Below are 12,803 nucleotides of genomic sequence, written 5' to 3'. Positions count from 1 at the left end.
AGACTGTGGCAACATTCCCTACGGTCACATGATCAAAATTTGGATGCTTGGCACCTGGAAAGTATTTATGATGCTTGCAGTATCCTGGGATCATGTGATCATCTTTTGTGATCTTCTGACAAGCAAAGTCAATGGGGAAGCCAGATTCACTTAACAAACAAGTTACTAACTGAACAACTGCAGCTATTCCCTTAATAACTGTGAAAAGAAAGGCCATAAAATGGGGCCACTTAACAACTGTCTTGCTGAGCAATGGAAATTTCAGGCTCAATTGTGGTTGTAAATTGAGGATTACCTGTACAATGTTTAACCAAAAGATCCATCATACACTCACTTAGTTTAACACATTGGTATAAATGTGGGACTACCTGTAATAGTGCTAAGCTAGCAACTAGAAGATGATGCGTTCCAACCATAAGTCATTGTATTTGATTTAGTGCACCCAAATTGAGCCATCCCATGATGGCTTAGCATTTTGTGTACTTCAGGACACAATGCACAGCTATATGTGAGCCAGAGGTGGTATTCAGCAGGTTCTGACCAGTTCTGAGAACCGGTAGCGGAAATGTTGAGTAGTTCAGAGAACCAGCAAATACCACCTCTGAGTGGCCCCACCCCCATCTATTCTCTGCCTCCTGAATCCCAGCTGATTGGCTGGGTCTTCTTTTGTTGCTCTGCACAGGGAGAACGGAGCTGGAAAGCAGGTTAGTGGGGTGGGGAGGGAATGAGATTTTGCAGTATCCTTCCCCCTGGAGTGGGGTGGGAATGGAGATTTTACAGTATCCTTCCCCTGCCATGCCCACCAAGCCACACCCACCAAGTCATGCCATGCCCACCAAGCCACGCCCACAGAACTGGTAGTAAAAAAATTTGTATTCCACCAGCCATGTTGGAAATTAGAGTAGAATGGAATAGAATTCTTTATTGGTCAAATGAGGTACCCATGTCTCCGATGCATAAGCTCATATGTAAACAGCAAGTCATAGGTCATAAATCATAGTTACAATCATTAGTCATAAGTTACAAACAACCATTGATAAATCTTAAGAAACCAATAGGAGAAGATAGTAGGAAAGATGAGAAGATGAGAAAAAAATGAGAAATGAGACAGTGCTGTGGGAATTAAGTTTTCAGCAGAGTGATGGCACAGGGGTGAGGGAACTATATTTATGTCTGGATTTTTGGCATGTGATGCTTTATAGCGGGGTCCTAAGGGGAGAAATTAAAATAGATTATGCCCAGGATATATGGGGTCTGTGGATATTTTCTCAGCCCTCTTTCTGGTTCATACAGTATACAGGTCCTGAATGGAAGGCAGGCTGGTTGTGATTATTTTCTCTGCAATCCTAACTATCCGTTGAAGTCTATACCTGTCCTGTTTGATTGCCGTGCCAAACCAGACAGTTATTGAGGTACAAATGACAGGCTCAATGATTCCTCTGTAGAACTGTATCAGCAGCAATTTGGGAAGCTTTTTGAGGTGACAGATAAAGTAGCAAAGGACTTTGATGTGAGGTTAGTTGTGCTCGTGCAGTTTTAATGTGAAAACCAAAACTCCTGCTCTGTATCTCTTGATCAGAAGATCGCACAGAATATGGTATTTTCCAATAATCACACCTACATCCTTAAGATGTTTTTCTGTAAACTACTGGGTTCAATTTACTCAATAAAATCTGAGCTAATAAGCACACTTAAAGAGAGAAAATTGGGTTCAACACTATTTCTGTGTAGAAGGAAAGAGGGACCCCTGGATTCATAGTCCAAATCAAGGGTATCTGTTGATATTCATCAAGATGCTTTTCTACCATAGAATCACAAATACACATCAACATTTCTTGATATTTCATCCCTTGTTCCTCATTTACTGAAGACATGCATGGTTTAAGCTAATACCCCATAGTAAGCATGGGAAGGTGCACCTAATTAGTTAAATTCTCCTCCTGTGAGTGTATTTTTTTTTTAACATGCTAATGATAACTTTTACCTCCAGATCTTTGCATGGACATTTTTCACCACAGTTTAAGCAAAATGCCCTGTTACTTTTCCTTATTCTTTCCTTATTCGTTAGCCTGGTTATGTGCAGTGGTTAGACTGCAATATTGCAGGCTACTTCTGCTGACTGCCAGCTGTCAGCAGTTTGAGTCTCATCTGGCTGGTTGACTCAGCCTTCCATTCTTCTAAGATCAATAAAATAAAGACTCAGATTGTTGGGGGCAATATGCTGACTCTGTAAACAGAGAGGGCTGCAAAGCACTATGAAGTGATAGATAAATCTAAGTGCTATTGCTATTTGTGGTCAGCCTCTTTAGTTTTTTCCTATAAATGTCAAGGCAGATGTTAGCTAACAGCTGATTCTAATAATGTCTATATATAGACAAAGTGATTAAAATAATGTAGATGTGACTAAAGCAGGTTTATTACTTATAAAAGCTCTTAACAGTTTGTTAGTAGACTAATAGCCTTAAGGCCTCAAATAAATTATAGAAAGGAATAGCTGAATTAATTCTGGCCCTGAGGTACATTTTGCTAAATTCTCAGCACTGCAATTTACAGAACATGAGAGTTAAAACCACTGCTTGTACTACCCACCTTTTATGATAGTCAGATTCTTCCCATGAGGCACTGGGGCCAATTTCTTAGTTCTGCTTCCATTGGCGCACATGGGAATGGGTCCAAGCACTGGGTGTTCCCATATTGTCTTCAAGACAAATGTGACAAATTCCCAGACCTATATTTAAAATGAATATAGATTTTTAAAAAGTTTATCTTCCAAAAATGCACAAAAATGTGCATTTCCCCTCTTCTTTCCATCTCTCCAATCTAGCACCTCAACTATATACAAACACGTCTTTAGCTAAATATAAATGCTAACTGCTTTAACCCCAAAGACATGGAATTATTCTCATTTTATTTGTTCTCATTTACACAGTTAGTTTGATGCCTTTGTTTATTGCCAGTGCTGTGCAGATCTTTATTTAAGTGGACCAGGGTTGAGGGGGGGAGAGCTATAAAAACAAAAGCAAAACAACAACAACCAAAGACTGTTATTCTTTTTGGACAAATTTGCATAAACGTCAGAGTGCTGCTTTACTACATAGAAATACTGTACAATGTTTTTCCTCATGTATTATTTTAGTCCATAGGTGCCTTGTAACAAGAAAAACTGATCCTGAGAAATGTATACAAAATAAATATTGTTATTTGGGAAATTTTTGTTCCCCAACTCAAGTTGTTTGCAAATGTTACTTATTTCTTTATTAGTAGCCATCACGCCTTGTTAGACTCATTCAGAATAGAGTAGAGTAGAGTAGAGTAGAGTAGAGTAGAATAGAATAACAGAGTTGAAAGGGACCTTGGAGGTCTTCTAGTCCAACCCCTTGCCTAGGCAGGAAACCCTACACCACTTCAGACAAATGGCAATCCAACATCAGCACAGAAGAGAATTTCATCGGATCCTGCTAGTCACCCAACAATGGACACCCATCAGTGGAACAAATTCTTGCTGTGTAATTTTCTGCAATTGATTTGAAGAACAGGGAGGAAAAAAGAGGAACCCTGACTGCATATGTGGAACTGAATTTATGCATAAATAGCTACCTGCATCTTGTACCATCTTGTGTCTATTGTTCCTTCCATACCTCAGTCTGAAATAAGGAAATAGAGGCTACATCCTAATGGTCAGTGGTACATCAATCACTATTGTAACTGAGTCTATCCACTTGTTGCTGGTTGACTTCTAACTTTCCCAACATTTATGGACATCTCAAGGGAGCAGGTTTTCATATAATAGTTGACAAATTAAGGCTGGTTATTTGTGCCTTGAGTCAGAATTCTGGATCAATGATTCTATCATCCATTTATTTGTTTTCTTGGATATCTTCTTCTTCTTCTTCTTTTTCTTCAGCGTTTGTCTCGCGCTCGGGCGAGGTCCGCTAATGTCCTTGAGTACTGCTTCCACACCTCTCTGTCTGCCACGTGTGTCGGGTCTGCCTTCGCGATCTCTAGATCGGCCTTGATCGTGTCTATCCAGCGTTGTTTAGGTCTACCACGCGGTCTCGCTCCTCCGACAGTCACCTTCATTACAGATTTGATGATGGATTCTTCCTTGGCGCGGCTCACGTGGCCGAACCATCGTAGCCTCATGACCGTGGGGATGGGCACGACGTTGAACCGTCTACGCACTTCTTCGTTCCTGGCGCGATCGAGTAGGGTGAGGCCTACCGACCATCGGAGCATTCGCATCTCCATTATCTGGAGTCTGCTTTCGCTTCTTTGGTCGTCGGCCAGCACTCTGCGCCGTATATGGCCACGGGCGCACCACAGAGTTATAGATTTTCGCCTTCAGGCGCATCGGCATCTTCTTGTCACAGAGGACGCCCGTGACGGACTTCCATTTGCCCCACGCTGCATTGATCCTGGCTGCCACCTCAGTTTGTAGTAGGCCTTCTTCCCCAAGAGTAGTTCCCAGGTACTTGAAGGTGGAGCGCGCGGTAGCTCCTGCCCGTTCACGTGGATGGAGCCTGTCATTTCATTATCAGTGGTCAGGTATTCGGACTTCTTTAGGTTCAGCCGGGCCCGAACTGCTCGAGGCGGTCGTGCCACTGTTGGACTCGGTGCTCGAGTTCAGCCTTGCACAGGTTGGCCAGGAACACATCATCGGCGTAGAGCAGCGTCCATGGGGCGGGCGTGTACAGGTCGTGTGTAATTGTGTCCATCACCAGAATGAACAGCAGTGGTGAGAGAGCAGAGCCCTGGTGTGCGCTGACGGTAATATTAAACTCCTCTGATATCCCAGCTGCCGCTTTTACACGGCTTTTGTGACATCTGTATAGGAGTTGGACCCATTGTACGAGCAGCTCAGGCACGCCGTGATCTCGCAGTGCGTACCAGATGAGATCGTGCGGGACTCGGTGAAGGCCTTTCCAAGTCTAGGAAGGCGGTGTGGAGCGGGATTTTCTTCTCTCTGTGAGCCTCCATCAGCATCCGCACACACGAAGATGGCGTCGGTGGTGCCGCAGTTCTTGATGAATCCAGCCTGGTTGACGCTGATGTCGGCGATGTCCCGAATGCGCTTATCAAGGGCGTTCAAAGATCTTCATAGTGTGTGACAGTAACCTGACCGGTCTGTAGTTGGAGCAGTCCGCTGGGCTGCCCTTTCCCTTCCAGATCGGAACAGTGGTGCTGCGGTACCAGTCGTGTGGCACTTTTCCCGTGGAGAGACGATGTTGTTGAACAGCTCGCACAGCCACAATGCCGAGCCGGTAGTGCCTTTTTCCAGAAGTCGGCAGGGATGTCGTCTGGTCCTGTTGCCTTACCGTTTTCATGGCCTTGATGGCGTCGGCGACCTCGCTGGCATAAATGCCTGAGACTGGGCCTTCAACTGGGTCACCTCGCGGGGTTCGTGGGTGTGGGAACTCCTCGGTGGAGATCTTCTCAAGTATTGCCGCCACCTCTCCGCAGCGTCTCTGGGGTTGACGATCAAATTTCCCCTTTAAATGCGTTGATCCCATGAAACTGGTCAATGTCCAGGGTCTTCCTGTGTCTGTGTTTGGCTAGGCGGTAGATCTCATTCTCGCCTTCTCGCGTGTTCAGCTTCTCGTAGATGTCATCGTAGTGGGAGCTTCTGGCTGTCGCTACTGCTTTCTTGGCTGCCTTTTTGGCCGCCTTGTGACCATAAGAGCTTCTCGCTGGTCTTGTCCTGAAGAAAGGCCTTGTAGAGCCGTTTCTTCAGGTGTATGGCATCTTGTACTTCCGGTGTCCAGAGCCATGTATCTCGCTCGATGCGTCTCCGTCCTGGCTTGGTGCAACCAAGCTGTTGGCAGCCGGCAGTGTGAACAGTGCTCTTCAGCATGGACCATGCTTCCTGTGGCCCGTCGACCATCTGCGGGAACTGCTCCGGTTTGATGAGGGGTCCCGCCATCTTCTTCTGGTTCCACCACTTGATTCGTGGCTGGTCTGCATTCCTTTTGTCAATCCTGGACCGCTCGTCCCCCTTTTCTTGGATATCTATCCATGGGATTTTCAGGAATATTCTCCATACCAAATTTCAAAAGCATCACTACTATTCTGCTTCTTCAAAATCCAACAATTCATTCCATAGCGCAACAGAGAATCAATTAATGCTTTAATGCCTCTCTTAGCCCTTTCTATATATATGGAGAGGGAACAAGGAATTGAACCCATTTAGCTTGAAAGAGTAGAATGGGACCAGTGAGTTATTGAGTATTCTTCTAATGATCAAGCTGAAACAGAGAAAATGGTGGTCACTTTCATAGAACAGGAAAAGGTTAGAACCAGTGGTGGGATTCAATTTTTTTTTTTTACTACCGGTTCTGTGGGCATGGCTTGGTGGGCGTGGCAGGAGAAGGATACAGTAAAATCTCAAGTCAGAGGTGGTATTTGCTGGTTCTCCAAATTACTCAAAATTTCAACTACTGGTTCTCCAGAACTGGTCAGGACCTGCTGAATACCACCTCTGGTTAAAACAGAGGTTTCCAAACTTGGCAACTTTAAAACTTGTAGACTTCAAACTCCCAGAATTAAAGTCTTAAAGTTGCCAAGTTTGGGGACCCCTGGGTTAGAAGAACCCCGGGTCTTTCTCTTGGAAAGGGACCAGGTGAATTTGAAGCAGGCAGGGGAGATACAAACCACAAGTGTGGTGGGAAATAAATTCATTGGTATTCTTTTCTCTTTTGCTTTCACACGGAGGCTGAAAGTTGCTGACATGGACAGAATTGAGATAGGAGGATAGCTGTATTTCATCCTGAAGCTGGGACAGCTTCTGACTTGCCCTTCCCTCTCTCTATAGTAATTCCAAATTTTAGGATATAAATCATGGATCATTTGTTGATTTGCATTTATACCTTGCTTTCCCCACAAGAGTATAAGGCAATTTGCATGGATCTCCTTTCCCAGCCCTCCATTTTATCATCACAACCACTTTGGGAGGTAGGATACTTGGAAAGAGGGAGGGAGGGAGAGGTGATTAACTCAGTCATGCAGTACATTTGTAGCTTTGCAGTCCTCAATCAAGACTTAATCATTTCACAGTACACACACAAACACAAACTCATGTCCTTGGGATGGGAGTGGGGAAGTAGAATTCTACCCATTTCCTTAAAGAAATAAACACATCGTTTTTTAAAAGAAAAACAGAACAAAAATAAAGTTGTTCACACAGAAAGGCAGTTAAGAGCATGCAGGAAGAACAAAAATTTGAAATAGAAAAAACTCCTAGATTTTAACAAGGAACACTAAAAGTGGCAGTACCAACATTCTGTACTATCATTCATTATGAGTGAGTGGCAACAATGTTTTGTGTTTTGTTACCCCCCCCCTTAATTACAGCTGTCAGATATACAATAGCAGAAAGACTTTTTTTTTTTAAAAAAAAATAAGATTCTCATTATGTGGCAATTAAAGGGAAACGGAAGAAACTTCTTCCCCAATGGCCATATTTCCTAAGTTTTCTAGTACCAAAATACAGGTGTTTTTTTTGTCTTGCAAGCTCAGAATTTCAGTTGATTTAATTGCAAATTAAATTATATCCAGTAATAGAAATTATTTTGAACTATTATAGTCTTGTTTTCTTTCCTGTATCCCACCTTGTACCCCACCATAACAATGTAAAAAGTTTGGATTAAGTGCACATTTCTTCTTGGCTCAGTTCTCTTGAACTAGATCAGCATTCATGGAGATTTCTGGCAGAAACAGGTCCCCTAAGCATCCCTGCTTGTTTATGGAACTGTGGCTGCCTGTAGGAGGTCTTGGCTGAGCTAAAAAACCTAAGAAATTGGACCTGATGTGTATTTTTTTAAAAAAGACCACCAAGAAATACGAACTAGGAAATTGAGAAAACACCCTGAAGAAGGTAGTGGCTACTTCTGCATTAAGACTTGTCCTTTAAGCCTGTGGCCCCCAACCTTCTGGGCACCAAAGACTGGTTCCATGGAGAGAAGTTTTTCTGTAGACCAAAGGGGGCATCATTTTGTGCGCTGCCTCCATCCCGCAGATAGGGCTTCACTTGTTTGGGCGGCCTGGTTTCTGGCATGCCATGTGGCCTGGTGCCAGGCCACAGACCAGGAGTTGGGGATCCCTGATTTAAGCAGCAAGGAGTCAAACTTAACTCGAATTTAGCTTTGCTAAATTTAATGCAAGGGGACTATTCCCACCAATTAGCTTGAGACCATGGGCCTTCTGAAGAGCCTCCGTCTGAAAGATCCCTCTACTCAACACGCTGTTTGCCGAAGAACCTAGGTATCCCACTCAGAAGCAAAGGGGATAATTTTACACGATAAATCCAGAAAAAGAAACAAACAGCTAAAGAACCCATTCAAAGTCTCTTGTGACCCCCAACTGCCTAAACTATTTCAGGGCAAAGTTGAATATAGTCAGATTAATCCCTGAAGTATTTTATCAAAGGAGATTTTATTAAACAGGGTCAAAGACCAAGTCATGTTTTTCCATTGTTTGTACAAATGTAGGTATATTTTCACTGTGAACAACAGCTAGTGAAGCTCTTTACATAGAAAAGGAAAATTAATCCAATCTTTGCATGGTTATACTGAACGACTGTAAATAGACTGGCCTTCTCTAAGGACATTGCTTTCCAGGAATAGAATGGTGGGCATCTCAAAGGTGGTTTTTTTTTTTCCTTTCAAAAGGCAACTGGACTGTTTTTGTTTTGTTTTCCTTGAGGAAGAAGCAGATGTTTTGCTTCTCATCCAAGAAGCTTCATCGGTTCTGGTAGGATGGTGGGGGCCAGAGGTGGTATTCAGCAGGTTCCGGACCAGTTCTGGAGAACCGGTAGTGGAAATTTTGAGTAGTTTGGACAACCAGCAAATACCGCCTCTCACTGGAGATTTTACAGTATCCTTCCCCTGCCACACCCACCAAGCCACGCCCACAGAACCGGTAGTAAAAATTTTTGAATCCCACCACTGGTGGGGGTGATGGAAATATTAGTTCTGACTGGGTCGGTCTGACTGGATCTGGATGACTCAGAATCTCCACAGACAAAATGGTGGGTGAAGTGGTTGTCTGCTAGCTGGACTGAATATGTTGCTTAAGAGTGTTAGTCCAGACTAGATTTTCTTAAACTGGTTTAAACTTAAATCACAAGGGCATATAGGTCAGGAGCAGCTGAAATGGCTAAGTGAAGATATTCCCTCAATCTCCCATACTGTATATTCCCTTCATTTCAGCTGAGTAGCTGAAAATAGATGGTGGGGGGGCGGGGAGAACACCCTAAAAAGAAAAAGACTGATTACTGATGACTGTGGAGATTCTCAGTCATCCAGGTCATAGTTGTCTCAAAGGTGCTTTTTCAAAAGGCAACAATCCAATTGAAGGCAATCCAATGAAAAAGCATCTTTGAGATGACTGATTATTGTTTACTGGCCTTGAGGCCAAGTTAGGCAGGAAACTAGGTTGTACATTGTGTTGCTGATTTTTTTAATGAAAAAAAAAATCTACTGCAATGAGCAAAGACAGTGTTGGAGAGGACAGAGAGTGCCCCTTCAGCAATCCTCATGGAACTGGATCTCATAAATCCTCTTGCAGATCTGTTTTGGAACAATAATAACTAAATGAGACTTCAGCAGTTGTGTGCTGAAGATCACTTTGTTAAAAAAAACAACACATGCTAAATCTAAGAAAGAAATTAAGTTTATTTTGTCCTGATGCCCCAAATTATTATTGTTGTACATCTATAGAGAAGAGTCATAACTCAGGGTGATTTCTATGCTCTCTGTGGATGCTTTCTGGATATTATCTAACTCATACCTTTTGATGGAGGGAATTGATCCACATTGAAATATAATGCCAATAGAGAACTCCTTCCTCCACTAAAAGGAATGGTATGTATCTGTTAAGTGGGATCGCTCCAATGGGTCTGTTGAAATTTGGCACTTATTGGTAACCATGGAATCAATTCATCCACAGGTAGTGAAGTTTATTTTATTTATTTTTATTTATCAAAGTTATATGCCACTATTCTGAGTGGCCTTGAGTTTCCCTCTCTTGATTTGAGTAACATGTGCATTATTTTAAGCCTGAGGAATCTATAGTAAAGTTGAAGTATTAAAAAAAATAAAAGGCTTAGTCAATGTCAATTTGTTTTACTTTGGCTGAATGAACTAAACCAGATGTCAAGTTTTCAGGCTCCCTGTTGGAGACATTGTAATCTGGCTGCAAAAATGCAGGAAGTTGCCTCATTTGCACAGTTAATTTATCCCGAATATGGAAAAGAAGCTTTGGGGGAGCGACTTAATCTAACATGCATCAGCAGTACAAAGTGTTATTCATGTGCACTCTTTGTGCACAATGGCTGGCAATCTAGCTCCCCTTCATTAACATCTACTGGATTAATTAAATGATCTACAGTGAAATCAAAGTCCTCAAGGAAAAGGGAGGAGGGGGTGTTAGATATGAAGCAAAATAAGTCTCAAAAATTGAGTTTTTCTTTCTTGTGTTTCTAACCTGGGGAGAAAGCTAGGCAGAATAATTTTGAAGGAATAAACCTAAGGGTGCAAGTAAATTGTGAGAGAATGGAAAAGAAAGATAGATCCAGGGAAATCATAGCATTATTGTGGGCCTTGCCAGAAGACAGATGGCAAGAAGTGAAAAATATCCCAAAACAAAAGCAAAATTCTGAGCAATGAGGGCAGAGGACAAAAGGGGTAGCAGAGCATGAGAAGAGACCTGCCATAGCAGGCTCAGGACATTATCAGATCTCAACAATCTCTGGGTCACAATACGCTGCAGCAGAGAAGTACAGGGCATGGTGGAAACAAATAAGGAGAGAACTGATAGCATTTTAAATTACTTGGGGTTTTTAGCAGTCATTTTCAAATATTAAATGCACGTAACACAGGACTACTACATCTAGATCAGGGGTGTCAAACTCACATCGTCATGTCGCCATCACATGACATATTGAGACTTCCCCCCCTTCACTAAACCAGGCATGGGCGTGGCCAGTGCATGACGCATCTGGCCCATGGACTGGGAGTTTCACAGCTCTGATCTAGATCAGAGGTCACCAACCTTTCGGACCTCAGGGACCACTAAATTCATAATTTTAAATCCCGCAGAGCACTAATATGAATCTAATGCACCACTCGCTGAAGTGTCTGGACTCCCAGTGATGGGATGTGGTCCTTCAGGCACTTAGCTTGGCCGCCTGTTTCTGCAACCTTAAACACTCAAAGGTCCATTTGGACCCATTTCCCATAGAAAACAAAACACCGGGATCTCTCTCTCTCTCTCTCTCTCTCTCTCTCTCTCTCCCTCCCTCCCTCCCTCCCTCTGCCTCTGCCTCCCTCCCTCTCCCTCCCCACCTCTCTCACCCCCCTCTCTCTCTTGCTATTGGATAGGGGAAATACTATATTCATCCAATCAATAGCCCCAGTATCTCAGCCAGTTATGAACTAGGGCCAACCCTATTTAGTTCCTGAAATCAGCTAAGGTGCCTAGCATTACAAAAACAAGAACTATGTCCTCTTTCACTATATTCAGAACCAATTCCGATTTCCTCTCTATTATTGCTTTTTCTGTTGTTGCTTTTCTTGTTATTACTATGGCAAAAGTAGAGAGGAGGAGGGAAAGGGGGAGGGGAGAGAAAGAGAGAGTGGAGAGAGAGAGAAAAAAAAGAAAGAGAAGAAGGAAAGAGAGAGAAAAAGAGAGAGAGAATAGTGAGAGAGAGAATGAGGTTACAAAAAGCACCCATGTCTTTCTGACATCAAACTCAATTTTACCTTTGTAATGAACTATAAAGGGAACATCACCATTTTCATATGTCACAATCCTTTTGCCCTTTTGCTGCTACTATTGTTCTTAGCATGCTGGGCAGACTGCACATCTTGAGTGCAAAAATGATGTCTTAACTCTAGTCTTTGTATTTACAGGAATTAAGCATCTAAAAACCCAGAAGGAATTGGCATTTCCAGAGGAAGATGAAGGAGTCTGTGAAAGGGATGAGGAATAGAACCCTTAACGGCACCAAACCTCTCACGAAAGAGTCTTGATGGTCAAACATGAAACTGCTCAACTTTCAGTACTTACTGTGGAACTTTATGGCTTATGTTCCTGACCCAAAACAGTCTTCATCCTAGTACCTAAGAAAAGGAAGGTTTTGCAGAGGAATTCATCATTTGCAGAACTGACCTAAGGTACCTCCTTGGTGAAGAGAGCCATTTCTTTTCTCGCCATTTCCTTTTCTTTGTAATAACTCAGCTTATATGCCATATATGCAAATATATGGTTTCCAAAGGTGTTGGCTCTACTGTCTTAAATTCCAAATGTGAGCTGCAGCCTAAAATCAGTTGTAAATAGTGCAGATTTAAATGCTACAAAATAAATACAATGTACGTTTAGATTAAATGGTACTTTGTAGAGTCTTTCTTGCAGCAAAAAGCCAGATTGATGAGATTCCTTACAGATGCTCTATAAAGATTGGGAAGAATCTGTGGCCTCTTCTGATCCTCCAACCCTGGCTAAAGAAAGAATAAGGTAAAGGTTCCCCTCACACATATGTGCTAGTAGTTTCAGCCAAATCCCCTTCTTCGTTCTCCAAATGCAGAACAATTTTTTCCCCTCTGCATTCTCCAGGTGTTTCTTTTTACAATATCAGATTCAGCATGGCTTCTCATTTTAGCTATAAAAAATGGCAAAACTTTTGCTCCGTGCAATCCTTTAGTGTGTACATGTAAGAGTTAACAGGAAATTTGAGACTACCCAGAAACTGCGCTCCAATATTCCAAGTGTGTTGTTGAGAAAGTGCTTGTTAAGAAGACACCTACAAT

At 42.6% G+C, this 12,803-nt stretch overlaps 1 protein-coding gene across 2 annotated transcripts in view; it reads left to right on the top strand.

The window, feature by feature from the left end:
• PPP1R1C (protein phosphatase 1 regulatory inhibitor subunit 1C) overlaps nt 1-12,575 on the top strand; it is a 57,434-nt gene extending 44,859 nt beyond the window's left edge. Inside the window, exon 5 of one of the 2 annotated variants that reach the window (XM_026696722.2) lies at nt 11,907-12,575. In XM_026696722.2, the coding sequence (XP_026552507.1) occupies nt 11,907-11,921 (15 nt within the window). In that variant the 3' untranslated portion in view covers nt 11,922-12,575. The remainder of the gene's footprint in view (nt 1-11,906) is intronic. The other variant, XM_026696721.2, reaches the window with a different exon arrangement.
• The last annotated feature ends 228 nt before the right edge of the window (nt 12,576-12,803 follow it).

Source organism: Pseudonaja textilis, chromosome 1, assembly GCF_049901715.1.
Source record: "Pseudonaja textilis isolate UNSWEBS1 chromosome 1, rPseTex1.2, whole genome shotgun sequence".
Lineage (NCBI taxonomy): Eukaryota > Metazoa > Chordata > Lepidosauria > Squamata > Elapidae > Pseudonaja > Pseudonaja textilis.
The sequence above is the reverse complement of the archived record's forward strand: the minus strand, read 5'-3'. Positions and strand labels throughout refer to the sequence as shown.